The sequence below is a fragment of the Ctenocephalides felis genome, unplaced genomic scaffold, assembly GCF_003426905.1.
Source record: "Ctenocephalides felis isolate EL2017-DRISC unplaced genomic scaffold, ASM342690v1 CF-g0.4_SCAFFOLD_00845, whole genome shotgun sequence".
NCBI lineage: Eukaryota > Metazoa > Arthropoda > Insecta > Siphonaptera > Pulicidae > Ctenocephalides > Ctenocephalides felis.
In genome coordinates, this window is record NW_020536999.1 from 14,728,074 (window position 1) to 14,749,243 (window position 21,170).

The following is a 21,170-nucleotide window of genomic DNA, read 5'->3' on the forward strand; positions in this document are numbered from 1 at the left end:
ATATATTTAATATCTGATTCAATTTATTATTTTCCTTATCTATAATTTGATTATCTTAATACAATATAGTTATCAATATATTCCAGATATTTTCCATAACATTTTTTTGGATTATTAGATAGAGATAAGCAATATTAATTGGAATTTTGTTTTGAAAATATTATCTCAATCAATTATAAATAACTCGAAATTTAATACAATTATATTTTTATATTGAAATTAAATGATAGCTCAAATTGCTATCGAAATTTTCCTAATAGAAAAAAATATAGAGAACTGCAATTAAATCAGATTTTATAAAAAATATTTGTTTTAATAATATTTGTTTAAATTTATATTTTATTCGAACAATTTATTCAAGATTTAGAGCAAACAATTTATTCTTATTAAACCAATATTAAAAATGGTTATGGCACTATTGAATTTTCATAATTAAAATTACAAATAAAATGTAGGCATATAATTGCCTTACCTATATTTTTTTTATTTTAATTTTAAACTTTATGAATTTCTATCTGTATATCATACGAAGATATTTAATAATTGTTTATTTAATTACAAAAATTTACTGAAAATATTTCTTTGTGATCTATAATTTATATACATATTATATATATAATATGTATATAAATTATAGATCAATATTGGATAGATATACATATATATACATATATGTATCTGTTCCAAAAAAAATTAATAAAAATTAATAGTAACACATTGCAATATTGTGAACTATAGGTTTAGTAACTAATTAGTAATAGATCTAAAGATGCATAATTTTTTTAATAATTCTCAAAATTTATAAATTTACTACTTCCAGATTTTTGACTAGTTTCAATACTACAAATTTGATAAGTATTTATATGGCTTATTCCAACAATTTTATTATATTAAATAAAAATTGTTGAAAGTACTTGTTTATAATCTTAATGATCTATCTATAATCTATTAATAGTTAAATACTTAATAATTTAAATGCAGAGGGATAATTATCTTTTTGTTTCTCAAAATTTATACATAACCAGTCTTGGATTTTTGGCTAGTTCAGCTTTTAAGAATTTAAAAAATATTTATGTGGCAAATTTGAAATAAAAACCAATTGAAATACTTCCTCGTAATCTATAATTTATTTATTGACTGCACCATAATTTAGCAATAAAATTTGATAAAACATTGTGGAATTATGAAAATGATTTGAATAAAGATGGATAGATTTCATCAAACTGATTAAGTCTATTCCTATGAATTTGAATATTATGTATGTGTCTGATATGAAATAAAAATTCAATAGAAATACTTGCTCGTAATCTTTAAAATTTATTTATGTATTACTATCATGCATTGTTTTGATTCGATAAATTATTTCCTATGACGCATTTCTAAATAATAGAGATACAAGTATATGGTACTCGAACACGTCATAGATTCTGATAAAAAAACTGTTACTCATATTTAGATAATAATGATTTTATTGATTTAATACTAGTAAAAATTAATGTAATTAACATACTTTTAATTTAAACAATTAGGTTTTATGATAGGCCTGTTATTTGTTAATTGCAATACAAAAAACGAGATATTTTTTATGTCGGCTTTAAAACTTTTATCGTGTTCCATAGTAATGGCATGGAATTATTAGGTTTCTGTGTCCAAAATATTAATATTAATTTATTAATTTCCCGTAGGGTAAGTTATAGTAATTGCAAAAAAATTCGAAAATAATTTTTTTTATATAAATTTACGTTTCAGAGATTTCTGAACATTTTGGCATAACTTGGAAAAAATGGATGTATATGTGTACAAATGTGTGTGTATGTATGTTTGTGTGTGTGTGCGGATACAAATTTTTGTCGACAATTTCAGTTAAAAAAAATGCCATTTAGCGGTCAAAAATGATCATAAGACATGTGCACATCAAATGATCTGATATTTTATAGAGATTTTAATAATAAGTATAAATTTTGTTTACATTTATATGGGTTTCGTACCAATTTATCCGTTAGACCGCGATGCGGCGCTTATGCGCTTCCACATTACTTCTCTAAAGCAGTCACGCTTATATAAATAAATTGTAAGAAAAACTCTAAGTGAAAATTTTTGGACTTGCCAAAGGGGCAACCTAATATCAAGCAGAAGTTTGATTGAAAAAAGTTCAACATTTTTAGAAAAATTCAAAGTATAAAAAAAAACTTCGAAATATAAAAAAAAAATCAAATTTTTCAAAAAAGTCATTTTTTTTTCAAAAATTTCAAAATTCTCAAAAATATCTTTTTTAAAAAAATTAATTTTCGGTACGGAAAGTTCCAGCAATTTGCATTGAGGCACGATGCCATTCATCGCTAGTTTTTCCATCAATTTAATTAAAAAAAAAAAAACTATCTGAATCATAGATTATTTATAATTGGGTTTTTTTATATATTGAGTTGATGATGACAAATGACAGTTTTGGTTTTTTGTATTTTTACCATTTGTCCAAATAACTTTTATCCTCATCTCTTTATTGTGATTTGTAACGCTTCAATCAAAAATAGGTTCCTTATCCCTGATTTTCATTTTTATTATTCTATGTGACGATTCAAATTGTTCTATGAATATTAATAGAATGTTCTATCAATTGTGATGACGAATTTATTTAATAATTGAACTCACAGATAATAAAAAAATGACACGACTTTCAATTCTTTTAAACTCTCTAATAAATGTGTTAAGTGAAATTGACGAACACCTTCTAATAGTTAGCCTCGGTAAATACAAGTAGAAATTGAAATGTATTTATTATGTTGTAATATAATTTTAGTAATTAAAATTGAAAAAAATATATATAAGGTAATATATACATTTTTGTAACAATTACTTAATAACAGATTAGATAAATAACAAATTAATATATATAATTCTAATAATGACTTTATTTAGGTAAAATTTCTTATTTCTAAAAAGGTCATTTTTAAAAGGTTTGCAAATTTCAAAAATTACACTAGTTCCTTTTTATTAGTTTTAAAATCAAAAATTCCCAAAAATATAATTACAGTCGTAGTTGATAAAGTTGATTGCAACGATTGTAACGTATGTTATTTTGGTGAAATTTTCCAAAAAGTTAAAAAAAAGAATCACCATAATTTCAATTCGAAAAAGTCAAAACAACTCAAAACAATGTTTTCTGAACCTTTGATTAATTATAAACACCCTTCTAAACTAAAACACACTATTTCTATATAAAAAAAATGCAGACCTTAGAAGATTTGTTGCATCTTGTTTTATTTATTTAATGTTTAAATAAATATTTAATTAACACAATCAAGTATTAAAATTATTATCGAGTTTTTTCGATTTATTAAGTCTATTTATCGAATATGTGACGCTATAAAAAAGTAGATTTTTAATGAGAATAAAAAAGTGTTACAAAGATATTATCAAGTAGCCATTATTTTAGCCAATAACATGCAATAAATAAGTCATTGATAAAATCAATCCCATAAAATAATAAAAAAAAAAAAACACTTTGACGACAATAAATTAATATTATAAACGCGCTGACCATATGTCGAATATAAAAAGGAAATTTATGCACATGTTTATGCATTCATTTTATTTAGCCATGTGTTGAAAAGTTGTGAAAGAGTAAAAATTTTTTTAATTTTTAATTTAATTTAAAAAATTTGATAAAATATTAAAGCGTTTGAGAATTTGATTATAAAGATAATTAAATTAAAAAAATAGAATAAGATAATGTTATCAGTGATGCTCTATTTTTAGGACAATTTTCATTTATCTATGATAAAAATATATTTACTATTATAAAATTTAAAATTTCATTATATTTTCAATATGCGTTTATATTTAAAAATGTTTGTGATTTAAAATTAACTAATTTTTTTACTTATTAACTTCCTGAAGGAGAAGTTTATGTTTTCATCAAAAAACCCGATTCGCTAATTTTATGTTTTCTCGACGTTTCAAGCCATTCTGAATCGAATGAGACCAAATTTGGAAAAAGTATGTGTGTGTGTGTGTGTGTGTGTGTGTGTGTGTATGTGAACAGATTTTTTGCCGTAAATCGACGTTTTCTCGAAAACGGGTGGACCGATTTCAAACATTTAAAAACCATTCGATGTATCTCAACGAGAACTATTGTTTGTCAGTTTTGTGCGACAATCGGCCAAGCCGTTTCTTCATAAATGGCAGAAAAGTGAAAAATTTTTCGTCTACGTTTTAGCCCGCAATTCTGAATCGATTTTGAAAATTCAAAAACCGTTCGAAAGATATTGGTTGGGAATCGTGCTGATTAGTTTTTGGTAGAGATCGGCCGGGCCGTTTTCTTGTAATAATGTTTTTTAAAAAAAAATTTCGACGATTTTTATGATTATTTTTTTGACGATAGATACCATAGTCTTCTAGATCATACTAAAATATTACGGCCCTACGACAACTGGTTCAGCTTTAAAAATTCGTCAAAGTTTGCAAAAATCAGTATGGTCTTTTTGGCATTTGTCAAATTAGACTTTTGATCGACGTTTTCTCAAAAACGCCTGAACCGATTTAGAAATTTAAAAGCCATTTGATGTATTTCGGTGAGGACTATCGTTTGTCAGTTTTGTGCAACGATCTGCCAAGCCGTTTCTTTGTAATTTGAAAAAACTTTTCATCAACATTTAAGCTCATCCTACCGAACGATTTTAAAAAATCAAAAACTGTTCGAAAGATATTAGTTGGGAATGGTACTGATTAATTTTAGGTGAAAATCTACCGAGCCGTTTTCTTGTAATTAACTGTTGAAAAAAGTGTTAAATTTTCCTCGACATTTAAGCTCATTCTACCGAACCGATTTTAAAATATCAAAAACTGTTCGAAAGATATTAGTTGGGAATGGTACTGATTAATTTTAAGTGAAAATCTACCGAGCCGTTTTCTTGTAATTAACTGTTGAAAAAAAGTGTTAAATTTCGTCGACATTTAAGCTCATCCTACCGAACCGATTTTAAAATATCAAAAACTGTTCGAAAGATATTAGTTGGGAATAGTACTGATTAATTTTAGGTGAAAATCTACCGAGCCGTTTTCTTGTAATTAACTGTTGAAAAAAAAATTTAAGCCGATTTTCATGGAATTTTTTTGGCGATATACATCATGGTCTTATAGAACTTACTGTAATATTACGGCCTAACGACAAGTAGTTTAATTTTAAAAATTCGTCAAAGTTTGCTAAAATTATTATCGTTTTTTTTTAAAGTAGGATTAATGAAGTATATTATTTACACATTTTTTTTTTGATTAAGTCGATTATTTACACATTTCGGGAAGTTCATGTAACTTGCCTCAAGGCTAAATACCAAACCAACTAGTTTATTTTTCACTATTATTAATTTATATATCAATATTAGGCTTTTAGTACGTTCTTTATGATATTAGTTAGAGCTGTAATATTGTAAAATATTATAAAAAATGTTTTATTATTAGTAAACTATTAATTGTCTAGCATTCAAACAAAAAATTACAATTATTGTAGATTGTATTATTGTCTTATTTTTTTTAATAATAATAATGACTTGAATAATTTCTTAATATTTATATTATTGTTTAAAATTAGTTATAGACTGAAACTACTTTCCACATAATAATATATTTTTACTTAACACATTGATCGCCATGTCAGTCATATATGTCTGACACCATATGAGTCATACCAGACACATATGTCTGACAAAGGCAATTTGATAGAAGGAAAAAAAATATTTTAATATAGGGTCGTGTCAGTCATATATGTGTGACATAAAAATAGTGTTTTTCCAGGAATTTTGGTACAATTTTTTTTCATCAGTGCATTAAGTTTCCTTGATACATTTTTAACTAAATTGTCTCATACAGTTACCATGACCTATGTGAATTTTTTTTGTAATATTTTTATTATTTTTAATAATATACTTTCTTATATTATAATATTAAAATTAATTTAATTATACCAATTAAATTAACCAATTAATGAAATTAATTAATTTGGAATAATATTTCAGGAATTGCAGAATTAATTTAAATTAATTTCAATTTAAATTTAATTTAAAAGTAATAGCATGAATTAAATATTAATTATCGACTGAAATTATTTCTCTCCGTTCTCTTAAAAAGTGAGTTGCCATTTTTGGCACTTTTTGCCCTGTATCTTCGAATCGGCTAGACCTGCCTTCGCCAAAAACTAATCAGCACGTCTCCTTATCAATACGAATCGAATGTTTTTTGAATTATTCAAATCGGTTGATCGGTGTTCCGGAAATCGTCGACAAAAATTTGTATCCGCACACACACACACACATACACACGCACATACACACACACACAAATTCATCCATTTTTTCTAAGGTATGCCAAAATATTCAGAAACCTTTGAAACGTGAAGATATGCAAAAATTTTCATTTTCTATTTTTTGCGATTACTATAATTTACCCTACTGGAAGTTAAATTATAATTAGATTATTAATATAACTTAGTATATTAATATAACTATATAATAGTGATATTAACATATCTTTATAATTTTTTGTAAATAAAGTTTTAGCTGAATAACATTGAATTGTAAATATTGGAAAAATGCGACGTGTTAATTAATTAACGCCGTGTCAGTCATATGTGTCTGACGCTGAAAAGTTCTACATAAGAGCCAGTCAGAGATATCAACATGGTGGAAGGGGAAAAACATCTTTAATATAGGGCCATGTCGGTCATATATGTATGAAATATAAAATTAAGTGGAAAAACAAATTTTCTTTGATACTTTAAGTTTTCTTGATACCCTTTTAACTAAATTATCTATTAAAGTTATGGACCATGTGATAATTTTTCTGACATTATCGTGGCGATTACCAGTATATAATAAATGATTATTATTAATATTAACTTAGGGCAAGTTATAGTAATCGCAAAAAAATCGAAAATGAAAATTTTTATATATCTTTACGTTTCAATGGTTTCTGAATATTTTGGCATACCTTAGAAAAAATGGATGAGTGTATGTGTTTGTGTGTGTGTGTAAGGTAACTCAGTTTTTAAGAGAATGGAGCGTCCGATTTTAATAATTCAAAAAGCATTTTTACTTTTATTGACAAGATAAAGAATTGATCAAATTTTTATGAAGGCAGGTCTAGCGGTTTCGGAGATCTAAAGAAAAAAGTAAAAAAAATGCCATTTGGCGGTCAAAAACGATCATTAGACATATGCACATCAAATTATCAGATATTTTATAGAGATTTTAACAATAAGTATAAATTTTGTTTACATTCTTATGGGTTCCGTACCAATGTTTATCCGTTAGACGGCGACGCGGCGCTTACGCGCTTTGACATCTCGTCTCTATGCAGTTAGAGCAGTACGATTGCTTTGAAAAAAAGTTCAGAATTTCCAAAATATGTCAAAATAAAGAAGACTTTTTTTTCAAAAAAAAAAATTTTTTTCAAATAAAAGTAATTTTTTGTCAAATTTATAGTTTCTCAAAAATCTAATTTTTTCGATATAATTTTTTTTTCAAAAATGTTGATTGTTTTAAAAAAAAAACAATAATTTTTGGTACGGGAAGTTCCAGCAATTTGCCTTAGGCACGATGCCATGCGCCCCACTAGTTAAAATTTGTTTTATAAAAGATTTTTTACCTGCAAATAGTTTTTACAAAAAATCTGCCACTCACAAATAAAGCCACTTAAACTCAAATCACAAATCACCAAGGACCACTATCACTTAATAATTAATCACAATTGCATCAGTATATTTTAATACCGATTCCATAAAACGGTGTATATATTATAATTGTTTCACTGCTGCTTTCGTTTGCTTGGCTTGCAAATGATATGTTAGTAGATCTGGCCTTCGTCGTTAATAACAATTCAATTCATATTATCTGAATAAAACGAGTTTTATCTGTTGGCGGCGATATCGCGACCGCGTCGTCGTCTTTGTCGTGTGTCTCTTTGCGGAGTGAGCGCGAATGACTAACCGTTCGGCGTTCACGGTCAGCGGCATGTGCTTCTTGTGCGTGCACAATACTACAATACAGAAGTACGGGTAGTCGGGTACGGGAACGGAATACGACGAATGCATCTCTAGGCGATGAACGAAGGGACGGCAGGACGGCAGGACGACCGACACCTGGAACGGGAGGGATAGAAGGGATACAAGATACAAGGACCGGTGTCGGATGAGGATTATTCAGGTTGCAAATTCGCGAATAAGAAGTTTTTTTAAGGGGCACAACTAGTGTGAAATTTTAAAAAAATCGATTTTTGTTTTTTTTCATATTTCGGTAGATTACATCTTTTAAAATAACATATTAAAATTTCAAATCGATATCTCAAATAGTTTTTGAGTTACAGCCATTTAAAAAGTATACATATAGTATATAGTACAACGATCATTTTATCTTTAAACGCGTTTTTCTTGAAACAGCATTTTCCGAATTTGCTGCAGTGATTACTCAAAAACGAATGATCCGATCACTATCAAAATTTTTTTACATGTTCTGTATATAGTTCTCCGTAAAATGAACTATCGATTTTTTGATCGGATCAAAAATCGAAATTTGGCAGTCAAAAAACGACCAAAATTTTGGGTAAAATTAGACTTTTTTTTAAAACGCCACCATTTTGTCAATTTTTGATTTATTTTTTTTATCGTAGTTCACTTTACAGACAATATTATCTAGTTTAACGAATTTTTTTTTTTTATTTCATCCACGTAGAAGGCCGGAATCACTGCAGCAGTTAAGGGCCTTTTTTTTTGTCGCGCCGTTGGTGATCGACGATAACTTAAAAAATATTTAATTTTTTTCTTCATAAATTTTACTATGTATTCTTAAAGCATGTATAAATATATTTCTAAAATTTTGAAATGATTGATAAAGTAGTTTCTGTAATATAAATTCCCAAAAATCACCTTTTTTATATGCGGTTACACTAGTTGTGCTCCTTAACTTCCCGTAGGATAAGTTATAGTAATCGCAAAAAAATTGAAAATGAAAATTTTTATATATCTTTACGTTTCAGGGGTTTCTGAATATTTTGGCATACCTTAGAAAAAATTGATGTATGTGTGTGTGTGCGTGTGTGTATGTATGTGCGGATACAAATTTTCGTCGACGATTTCGGTAACACGGATGAAGCGATTTGAATAATTCAAAAAACGTTCGATTCGCATTGATAAGGAGACGTGCTGATTAGTTTTTGGCGAAGGCAGGTCTAGCCGTTCCGAAGATATGGGGCAAAAAGTGCCAAAAATGGTAACTCAGTTTTTAAGAGAACGGAGCATCCGATTTGAATAATTCAAAACATTTTATTTGTATTAACAAGATGAAGAATTGATCAAATTTTTGAGAGGGCAGGTCCAGCGGTTATAGACTCTCAATAAAAATGAGTTAAAAAATATCATTTGGCGGTCAAAAATGTTTATTGGACTTATGCACATCAACTTATCAGATATTTTATAAAGATTTTCATAATGTGTACACATTTTGGGTATTTTTTTTTTTGGAATTGGTACCAGGATTTTTAATTACGGTACGGGAAGTTCCAGCAATTTGCCTTAAGGCACGATGCCATGCACCCCACTAGTTAATTTTAATAACAAGCCTCTTATGTTCTAAATCTAATATGAATAAGTACAGTGGAATCCCAAAATTGAGTTTAATTCGTTTCGCAATGTCGCTCGTATCTCGAAGCAAATTTTTCCATATGCATTGAAATGCCACTGTGATTTTTGTTAAGTTTTTTGAATATTAACAAAATGATGATTAATTTTCCGTAGGGTAAGTTACAGTAATCGCATAAAAATCGAAAATGAAAATTTTTGCATATCTTTACGTTTCAGAGGCTTCTGAACATTTTAGCATAACTTAGAAAAATTGATGCATGTGTGTGCGGATACAAATTTTCGTCAACGATTTCAGGAACACGGTTGATTCAACCGATTTAAATAATTCAAACAAAATTCGATTCGTATTGATAAGGAGACGTGCTGGTTAGTTTTTGGCAAATTATTTTCTAATGACACCTGCGTTTTACCGCATCTAACTGGGTTCAAAATATCGAAAATGAAATTTTTTATATATGTTTACGTTTGAAAACCTTCTGAACATTCTGGCATACCTAAGGAAAAATGGATGTATGTGTGTGTGCGGATACAAATTTTCGTTGACGATTTCGGGAACACCAATTTACCGATTTGAATATTTAAAAAAAATATTCGATTTCTATTAACAAGGAGTTTTTGGCAAAAGCATGTCCAACCGTTTGGAAGATACTGGGCAAAATGTACCAAAAATAGTAATTCAGTTTTTGAGAGAAACGGACCGTTCAATTTGAATAATTCAAAAAACATTTCACTTGTGAAATGAAGAACTGATTGAATTTTTGGGAAGGCAGTTCTATTATTGTAATAATTATTAGGATGGCAGGTCAGAATATTTTATAGAGATTTTGATAATAAGTACAAATTTTGTTTACATTTCTATGAGTTCGGTAACATGTTTATCCGTGAGTCTGCGACGCGGCTTGGATATTTCGTCTCTATATGCAGCACAATTTGAAAAAAAGTTCAACATTTCCAGAATATTTTCAAAAATTTCAAAACTCTCAAAAATCTATTTTTTTCCAAGTTTTCAATAAAAACTTCAAAGTGTTTAAAAAATTTAAATTACAGCACGGCAAGTGCCAGAATGCACAATGCCATGCACAAGTTTACTATCAAAAAACAGCCAAATTATTTCTATTGTAGGAATATCATTGTTACAACTGACGAAAATTTTCAAATTTTTATTTTGCCATTAGGATTTTTCTAAAAAATTATTACTCGTCCAAAGCTCGTATCTCGAATTTTGCTCGTATGTCGAAGCAACGATAATAAATAAAATAATGTTCAAAATCTGTGTTATATCGTATTTTTAGAGAAACCTACAAGATATAGAAAAGAAAAGCTTTTAGTTGAATCTAGTAAATATCAATAATGAATTATAAATTTTTAGTCAGTGTATCATCTACTTTTATTAATAAATTTATTTCTGAATTTTTGTACACCCCTAATATTATTTTGGTTTGTTATTTTCTATCCGTTGTTTACAGAAGGAAATTTTATGACTCTATTACTACGCCGGATTATAAGGTAAGACTCAGGTAAGAAGAAATAAAATTTAGTCCAATAATCCCTTATTTTTGTACGCTTGTAAAACTTGCGTAAATATATTTCGTAAGATGCAGGGATTTTACACATTGTAGTGAAAATTTTTGCAAAATTACCGAGACTCTAAAATTTTGTCCTTGGTTGGTTCTTTTTTCTCAAGCTGTCTCTATGATCACTTTTAATATACTTTCTATAAAATGTATTTACAATTTTAAAATCGCATTATCACATGTATTTACGATTATATGAATAAAAACATTATGGACTTTTCCTTATTAACATTATGGTAATTTTTTATAACAAAAGTGAACATTAGTTCGCTTTTAATTAAATATTCTTCAAAAACAACAAACCAAATTATAAATGCTTTAACTTTTTCATTTTTAATTTTATAATTTAGCAAATTTTGATCTAATATTCTTGAAACATTTTATACATTATATCTTTTCGTAGAGATTCAGATTTTTGCCTTAATTTTCATTTTTATTTCTTCTAAAATATTTTTAATTTTTGTACAAATTATGATAAGAAAGCAATTAATATAACGGAAAGACTTTTAAAATTTAGCAATTTTTTTATTAATAATTTTGATAAATAAATATTTGGTACGTGTAAATATATCATAATAATTAAATATAATATATTATAGTTCCTATAATTTAATAATAATAATCTAAATTTAATTAGTTTCTACTATAGTTTAATTTTAGCACTAATTCAAATAGGTGCTTCAATTATTTTGAGAGCAATTTGATTTATATACTATAATTATTTTTTTAATTCAATTATTTTGAGTGCTAAAATTTTGCAGGTTTTTAATTCAATATTATTTTGAGAGCAATTTGATCAAATAGCAGACACATCGCGTGTTTACAGGGGATTTATTATAAAATATATAATATTTTTTATTTATATATTAGAAAATATGTTATATAAGAATACAAAATATTAATTTATAATTTGTAATCATGTTTAATGAAATATAATTAATTTCTGAATAAAACTATTAGGTTTATACTTTCATAGGTTTAGCCAAAAGAAATATGAATAAATATTAAGAATTTGAGATATCTCAATATTTATATTTTGTTATTATTACAAATAAATTATCCGTCGCTGAAAAAAAATAAACTTATTTAAATTAGCAAGATTTTTCAATAAAAATACAGAATTGAATGTATATATATAATTTGAAAGTTTAAATTATTTCTGTATAAAAATACATAATATAACTATATTATTATATATTCTTAACAAAATAATGATGCAAATTTTTTTAGATATATGTATGTATTTTTAGTAAACCAATTAAACAATTAACACTAATTATAACTACTATAATTAAAAGTGTAACTTATATATAAGTCATTACGGCCATAAGAGGACAGCACCGTTTATAGTTCTTGGGATTTTTTCCAAATTATTCACATTAAAATTTTAAATATATATGGACATTGAACTATCCATTCTAATGATTCTTTTATTCATTGAAAAGAATGTTTCACTTTTGGAATAGTTGCATTTGAATTTGGCGCTTAATTTTCCGCAAAATCAAGTTCGCAAACAGCTGTTTTCAGGTCAAAGATTCTGCAGAAGCAAAATTGCGTTGTCAATTTTTTTGTTTGTTTGATTTTGTACTGATTTATAATATCCTGTTAAATTAATTATAATAAAATAATAATGTGATATAAAAGTATATAATAAATAGTATTTTCTGCCGCACATCACAGTGTTTATTTATAATTTGTTATTTATGTGGTTATTGTCATAAAATGGCAGAAATCGCAAATGCCTCGAAGAAAAGCGATAGTTTGGGTTCATCAAATGGAAATTTTATATGTGGAGTTGTAGAAGGTAATTAGAACGATTTTAAATACATTTTAGTGAATTTTTATTTTTGTGCAGGTTATGAAAATGTAACTTTGTTTTAGGTTTTTATGGAAGACCATGGACAACAGAGCAGAGGAAAGACTTATTTCAAAAGTAAGATTTAATTAATTATATAGAAGTAAAAGATTCGGGGTTCAAAGAAAAGTGAGATTTGGATATTCAGAATGTCTATAAGTGCCTCGTAATAACACAAACATTTTTAGGATTTTTTAGGTTATTTTGTCAATATTATTATAGATTTTCAAATGATGAGTATGAAATGATAAATGAGTTTTATACTGTTAAAGAACTTAATAACACAATAATTGGTGCATCATGTTCTACCGACCACAATATTAAACATGATTCCATCTATGTAATCCAATAATTGTTGGTTCTATTTTTTTTCTTTCAAACATTACAAAAGATAACTATTGTCTATACTTATTCTGACAACTTTGATATTTCCATTACTATAAGAAATAATTTATTTTACTTAGGTTAAAAAAATGGGGAATGGATTCCTATGTATACGCCCCGAAGGATGATTATAAAACACAGAGCCTATTGGCGTGAGCTATATACGGTTGAAGAAGCAGATCATTTAACCGGTTTAATTACTGCTGCAAAAGATCAAGGAATCGACTTTTATTATGCACTATCCCCAGGTTTAGATATAACTTATAGTAATTCAAAAGAAGTTTCTGCATTGAAAAGAAAGTTAGAACAAGTATGATAAAATTCATTCTAATTTTTCTATTATATATCAAATCACTAGTACACTAATACAGTTGTTTAATATTTTCAGGTATCTCAATTTGGTTGTACAGCCTTTGCTCTATTATTCGATGATATTGAGCCTGAAATGACTGAACCCGATAAGGAAATTTTTCAAAGTTTTGCACATGCACAGGTGAGGTTTTTATTCTTAGTTTTATTGACTCAAATCAACCTTTATAGTATACATAGTTTAATTGTGACTAGAAAGTAAAAAATGAAATCCATCGTAATCTCGATCTTTAATTAATCTCCAATTTTATTAGTGATTTATTATCCAGCAATTTTTTTAGTTTATTATTAATTAGGAAGCATAATTATATACAAATGAGTTTCCTGACAATGCATGCAATTTGATTTGATATTCAGAGATATATTAATAAATATTTTTTAAGGTTTCTGTGACAAATGAAATTTTCCAACATTTAGGATGTCCAAAATTTTTGTTGTGTCCTACGCAATATTGCAGTACGCGAGCTGTTCCTTCTGTCACGCAATCAGAATATTTGAATACACTTGGATCAAAATTATCAACTGAAATTGATATTATGTGGACAGGTAAGAAATAATTGATTATTAAGACATTAAAAGTTTATTTGTATGTTTATAGTCTATTTTTAATTATATCATACATAATTCCAATACTCTTAAATTTGAAAATTTACTATTCATTATTTCATTTTTTTATTTAATTAGGTCCCAAAGTAATCTCAAGGATATTGACTGTAGAATGTATCAGAGAGATAACAGAAGTTTTGAGGCGACCACCAGTTATTTGGGATAATTTGCATGCAAATGATTACGATCAGAAAAGAGTATTTTTAGGTAAGAAATTGTATTTATGTACAATATAAAAATTGTATTTTGAAACTACAATTATATAATATTATTATTTTATTTTAGGGCCTTATTCTGGTAGATCACCTGAATTAATACCATATTTAAGAGGTGTTTTAAGTAATCCCAATTGTGAATATAATGCAAATACAGTAGCCATTCACACATTAGCGCATTGGTCAAAATGTAGTTTCGATGCTAGACATTCAAGTAAGAATTATTATTTATGATGTATGTATGTCTATCATCACACTCATTGTTTTTATCAATTATCAGATGATTCAATTTCTGCGGATATTAAATTGGAAACAGAAACTGAAGAAGGATTTAGTAATGAAGATGCACCAATGGGCCTTTCGAAAAATACATATCATCCAAGGCAAGCTTTAAGAAATGCAATAGCTGAATGGTTGCCTGAATTTTCAATACAGAAAGCTGCCTTTGGACCATTTATTAAACCACAACCATCAGTGCCAGGTAAAAATATTGAATGGAAATAGAAAGAAATATTTGATTAAAATAGGAACTTGATTAAAATAAAATAATAAATTAAATGTATGTAATATAAAATCAATAACTTATCAATTGTGTTCTACATTGGTATGTTTAATATTGGTTTTTCCCATCGTCACCCTTCAGGCTTTATTCCAACAGCGATGCCGATCATTCCAATACTGCCCTCAGTCAACACTTGCATGAGTTTGACCACCACTACCAGCTCCACTACCACCACTGCTATACCAGTTGTACCGACTAATCAACTTCAAGCATTGGCAGACGTTTGCAGCACGGTTAGTATTGAGTAGCAGACTGTTTGGATCCATTTTAGGAACAAACTGTTGTATTATTTCTTATTGCTTTTATTTTCAGGTATCAGGCAATGAGCAATTCAGCCCGCTACCAAACCCTGTGATGAATTCTCTAGTATCTCCCACAAAAGTAGTATTAAATGATTCTATACCCAATCCAATAACTAGTACTGTAGCCAATCTGCCACTTCCTCAAAACATACCTGTTTCCAGTATTCCCGTACCAATTATGTCTATTAAAGCCATGGAATCAAGTCCTGCTATTGAAACTGAACATATTTGCAACGATAGTCAGAACGAAATGGCAGTAAATAATTCTACAAATGAAGTGGATAAAATTATTGATGATGATACTGTAGATCCTGATGTTGCAGCTATTATTACGCCAGCGGTTTGTGAAGATTCAAAGTTAAATAAGATGGTCAGTGGGAATGATGAAGATTTTGTAGTTTCAAACAAAAGTGTGATAAATTGTACTGAAATGAATGGTACAGCTAAACCAATGAATGGTGATATGGCAACAGGTAAAAAAAATTTTGGACATAATAATATGCATAATAGAAGTAAATTATGCCATTTTGAACCAACTTCTAAAATTATTAATATTTTTATAAATGCTGACTTGTTCTGTTTCAGAAGATAGTTCTCTTTCTGAGCCAATGGAATGTGGAAGCAGTAATACTTCTCAGCCCAGTCCCGTCCATGTAGTTAAAACAATTGAAACAGATGTTATTATGTCAGAAAGTACTTCGGTAAGATAATTTTAATTATCATCTGTTTTAGTTTTATTCTACTTCAGATTATTAATTGGGTTAATAAATATTAATTTTTATTGTGATTTTAGTCAACAAATTATAAGTTATAATAATTTATAATAATCAAATAATTTCGTGATTGATTTTCACATAGTTGAAATCAAGAATTTATTTAACTTCTACTTATTAATTTATTCCATGATTTTTTTTATTCAATTCCATATCACTTTGAATTCATTCTTTTTAGAACTGTTCCGGAGGTAGTATGCAAGTTGAGACGTCTGATACTGCATCCATTTCAACTGTTGGAACTACTGAGATGACTATTGATGCAGAAAAGTAATGATTTTATTTAAGGTCACTTCATAGGTAGTTGATTAATATTGTTTCTGTTTTTTTTTTTAGTTTATGGAAGATTTAGTTAGATTTGGTGTTACTCTGTGATTTATTCTATTTGCCTTTTGAACATGGAAGTCAGGGTTTGCAATTATTACAGGAATTTCATTGGTTGAAAACGAATGCCCAATTAGTTATAATATCGAATAGAAGTAATGAAACTATGTCTAAACCAGAGGTAAGCATAACCGGAACTAAGTATCCTATAATAATACTTTATATATTTTTCATAAAAATGTTTATTTTCAATTTTGTTTTTTATTTTTTTTTAGGTTCAAGAATGGTTTAGAAGATCAGATAAATTTTCAACTTTATGTTACTCTGTTTCAAGATTAGCATTAAAGTTAGCTCACTGTCAGAATCGAGAATTATTACATGACCTATACTCGTATGTTTGGGATATGGGAAATGTTGTCTCGTTACTAGATTCATATGTGAAATGGCTAGGTAGGTGCGTGGGCAATATAGTAATTTAAAAAAAGTACGCTTAAGTTTATTGTACGCTGAATATAAAAAATTATTTGCATAATTATGTTGAAATATCTTCATAGATTTGTTTTTTCACAGCTTTGGGTAGATTTCCAACAAATATGGCCAGTTATATCCAAGGAAGTTACACATGTAAGTATTTTTGATTTTATAAATTTATTACGTAGTTATCTGAAGTTTTTCTTAAATTTTATCTGGTTATTAATTCTGGTTTATTTTTTTTAGTATTATTAAACATATATTAAAACATATGTTTTTTAATTCACCATAATATTTAGATTAACTTTTAATTTTAGGGTTTTCTAAAGGTTGGAAAGAAGCATTTATGAGCGGAGATCAGGAACCTTGGGTTTTTAGGGGTGGTCTTACAGCTGATTTACAGGTAAGATATGCTCATATTAAACACAACATTGAAATAATGTTATTCATATGTCCAATATTTTACAATATGTATATATTTTAGACTTTGTTGTCTGTTGCTTTCTTACCCCAACTAATATCTTGTAATCTTATTTATAAAGATATAATGAAATTTCATCTTACATTTTTTAGAGGCTGATACCAGTAGATGCCGGAAACGACCTGTTCATCTACAAATTACCAGAATTACCGGAATTAACTTTATACACAATAAGACCTTACACAAATTCTGATGAGGCTCGCGTTTACAGAATATGCCATGAAACCTGTAGAGATGGTTCTGATGCTACTGAATTGTTTCCTGAACATTTACAAGGTTAGCAATACTAACATTTTGTACAGATAACAGATATAAATGTTTTATGCCTTGAAGCATTTGAGAATGGACTTGTTTGTAAATTTATAGTTTGAAACAATTTTACTTTAATTAATTTTGTTTTAATTTATTTTTCAAATTTGTGTTTAAGTTTTATATTATTATTACAGGTATTCCTGCTGATAGGCTAGTCGGTCCGTTTTTGACTTTGGTTCCTGAATTTTGTATGGTGATAGAAGATGGACGTGATATTGTCGGTTATGCATGTGCTGCATTAGATGCTAGAGTTTTTTTATAGAAATCAACAGGTTAGTCGTGATATTAAGATAATTTAATAATCTGGTGTAACATCAGAATTTTTCTAAAACAAATATTTTGTTTTGGCTATAGTTTTGTAGTCCAGTTTCCATGGGAACTAGAAAAAATGGGACTGAAATACGCAATATTAACGTCTTTGAATTAAAATCTAAAAAATATTTTACAATTTGCTTTACTAAATATAAATATCGATAATCTGTTATCTGATTTTTCAAAATTCTACAAATTGTTTTACTGAATGCTGTAAAAATTGTCTTTCACTATAACACAGAACAACCAAATTCAGCATATTTATATTTGATAAAATGCTAAAAAATATACTCGATAGTTATCCATGATTTTTTTTAAATCAAATAACTATCTGAAAATTTTTGCGACATGATTTTGTGTAAAATAATTTAATTATATGAATAGAAAGTCGTTTTTAACTTATCTTTATGTAGTTTACATTTATTTATCTTATTGTGGAGTTACAGTTACATATGGAGCAGATAAGTATAATGAGCGCTTGCGAAATTCATATAAAAAGAGTCAAGAAAAAGATTGGAAAAAATAACATGAGTCCTTTTGACACTGAACATTTTTTTACAATTAAAAATCATATTACAAAATCCTAAGAGCAATTAACCAATACAAGCAATTAATGTACAAAAAATATTTGGCGAAATAAATTAAAAGCATTAAAATTCGAATCGGTGAAAGCAAATTGGTTCGATGGCTTCATTCTGGCAGCATTTTTATGTTAAGAAGGTCCCATGTACGGCAGTTCATCAAATATCAATGTGGTTGGCTTTTTAATAAGATCAATTTGAAAACGTTGCTTTTGTTAATTGATTCTAATTGATAAAAATTCATTATTCTCTCGGCGTTGTATGGAGGAGCTAGAAGATCAAAGAAAGCGGCCGGTTTATCCATACATTCTATTTCGTGGTAGTTACCTTTACGTGGGGTAAGGATTGAAACTCTTGACTTGGGATCAAATACAGTTTCTGTCATTTTAGTGACGTATAATTGCTGATTGGCTTCTTTGTTCTTAGAATCTTCAGGTTTATTAGCGTCTTTCGTTTTAAGTCTTTTGTTATTCGCGGCCGTCGTGGTCATCACCTTCAGTTGAGTTTCGCTGTAAGACGCTATTCTGACTTTACCATCAAGGATTTTGATAAACCCATGCATGTTTGGATGGTCATGCAAAGGAATTTTCGTGCCAGGTTTCAAAATGTACACTTTCATAGTCAGCAACTTATCTAGATACACATCCATGCAATAGAAGGCCACTTTCGATTCCTTTGTCCAAAATTTCGGGTCCAACTTATCCAAATTCAAATTAATGTCTTTGCATTTCATCTGATGTATCACACCTTCTAAGGACTTCACGTTTGAATCAAATGCCGAGTCCTTCTCCTTTTTGATGGGAAGAAATCGGCTTCGGCCAAATGTCTGAATAGATTGCCGAAATAGTCTTGACACCAGCGTTGTTGCCATCTTTTTATTATTTGTACTTTGTATCCGATTCAGCGTCACTTGTAAATTTCGTCAATGAAAAAAATATAAGTCGTACGATGGCCAAATTTTGTGCAGTTTATATATACATTACTAACGTAGGGTTATGCCGGTACAAAATTATGTGAAATTTATTTTACTTGTATTTTCATAAAAAAGAGAATCGTACATTTGTTTTTCGAAAAGGGCCTATTTTGATGTTTTATATTTTTTTTTTGAAATGTGTAATATAAATTAAATATAATAAAGAGTGACCCGACGTACGTGTGTTTCGAGATACGAGCACTGAGCGAGTAAGAACTTAAGACAATGATTTTTTCTACCACAGAAATATTTTGGCATTTTTATTGTCCATAGTAAATTATTTTCTAGTTAGTCATTTTAATGATCAATTACATATTATGTAACGATTTACCGAGAATTATTTGATGTTTGAAGTTTTAACTACGCATTATTAGGAGGCGTTCATTAATCACGTTAGGTTTTTAGGGTGAGGGGGGCTTTTACAAAAAAATACGAAAAATCACGTAAGGGAGGAGGGGCATAGTAAGATATCACGTGTATTTATTTTTACCAGAATCCAAGAATTTTGAAAGAATTTCTCGTAACTAAAAATACACGTGATGTTTGGTTGCGAAGGGAGGATAATTTAGAATATATATGTAATTGTACAGTTAAATGTTGAGGTTTTTGCCTTTTGTACATTTACAAAATATTATTTACTTTCATAAAGAAAAGGGCCATGTCTCTTGAATTAAAGCGTGAAATATATAGAAAAATATGAGGATGGCAAGTAAGGTATAACTTCACCTAAGGGTCTTAAAATATTACAATAACCAGCTTTTTGAGCTCTATAGATAAAAAACACAATCAATATCATGAATAGACAGATAAAACAATTCTTAAATTAATAAATAGTAAATTTATTTAGCAAGAATTCATTGGGAGCCGCAAACCGAATCATTCGGCATCTCTGGTTCAGATATTAAATTCATAACTTTTTCTAATTATATATGATTCTCTTTTTCAGATGGCTTGGATTCCTGAAATGTGTCTCAAGTATCCAGCTTCACTTCTGGACGACGGCAGAGAACTTTCACAAGCAGCAAAGGTATTTATAGAATCAACTATAATTTATTATGATTTTGTAGTTATCATATACATGTGTTTATTTTAAATGGTTTAGATTAGAAAGCATTCACGAACATTACTTCAAAATATTTTCACATATATTTATGGCTTATTTGCACGTTGCCAGACATTCTTCCGGTTGAGGTTTCCAGTTACTGGACGCCAACGATTTGCTTTGGGAAAGCAGGCCAGTAGCTGGCAACGCCAGCGATATTATTATTATTTCTTACTAACAGATATAAAATTGGAAATGACCTGGTATTTGTTACCCAAGCTTGATAAAAACACTCTTTATTATATTTATGGCTGGTAATGGATATCGAAGTGGTGGCAAATACATGTCGATGTGAAACTACTAAATTGATTGGTGCAATGTCTTGTATAAGGATTAAAATGGAAAT

General features: G+C 28.2%; 1 protein-coding gene across 1 annotated transcript; it reads left to right on the forward strand.

Moving 5' to 3' along the window:
* The first annotated feature begins 12,788 nt into the window (after positions 1-12,788).
* Positions 12,789-21,082, forward strand: LOC113378687 (protein O-GlcNAcase-like). The gene is given in 21 exon segments (XM_026619246.1): positions 12,789-13,006; positions 13,084-13,135; positions 13,522-13,573; positions 13,575-13,751; positions 13,830-13,934; positions 14,194-14,356; positions 14,495-14,623; positions 14,702-14,845; positions 14,912-15,112; positions 15,290-15,426; positions 15,506-15,968; positions 16,081-16,196; positions 16,447-16,538; positions 16,620-16,773; positions 16,868-17,042; positions 17,163-17,216; positions 17,381-17,466; positions 17,637-17,820; positions 17,991-18,106; positions 20,669-20,749; positions 20,825-21,082. Coding segments are annotated over 21 exon segments (3,021 nt in total). The 5' UTR covers positions 12,789-12,924.
* Positions 21,083-21,170: the final 88 nt, after the last annotated feature.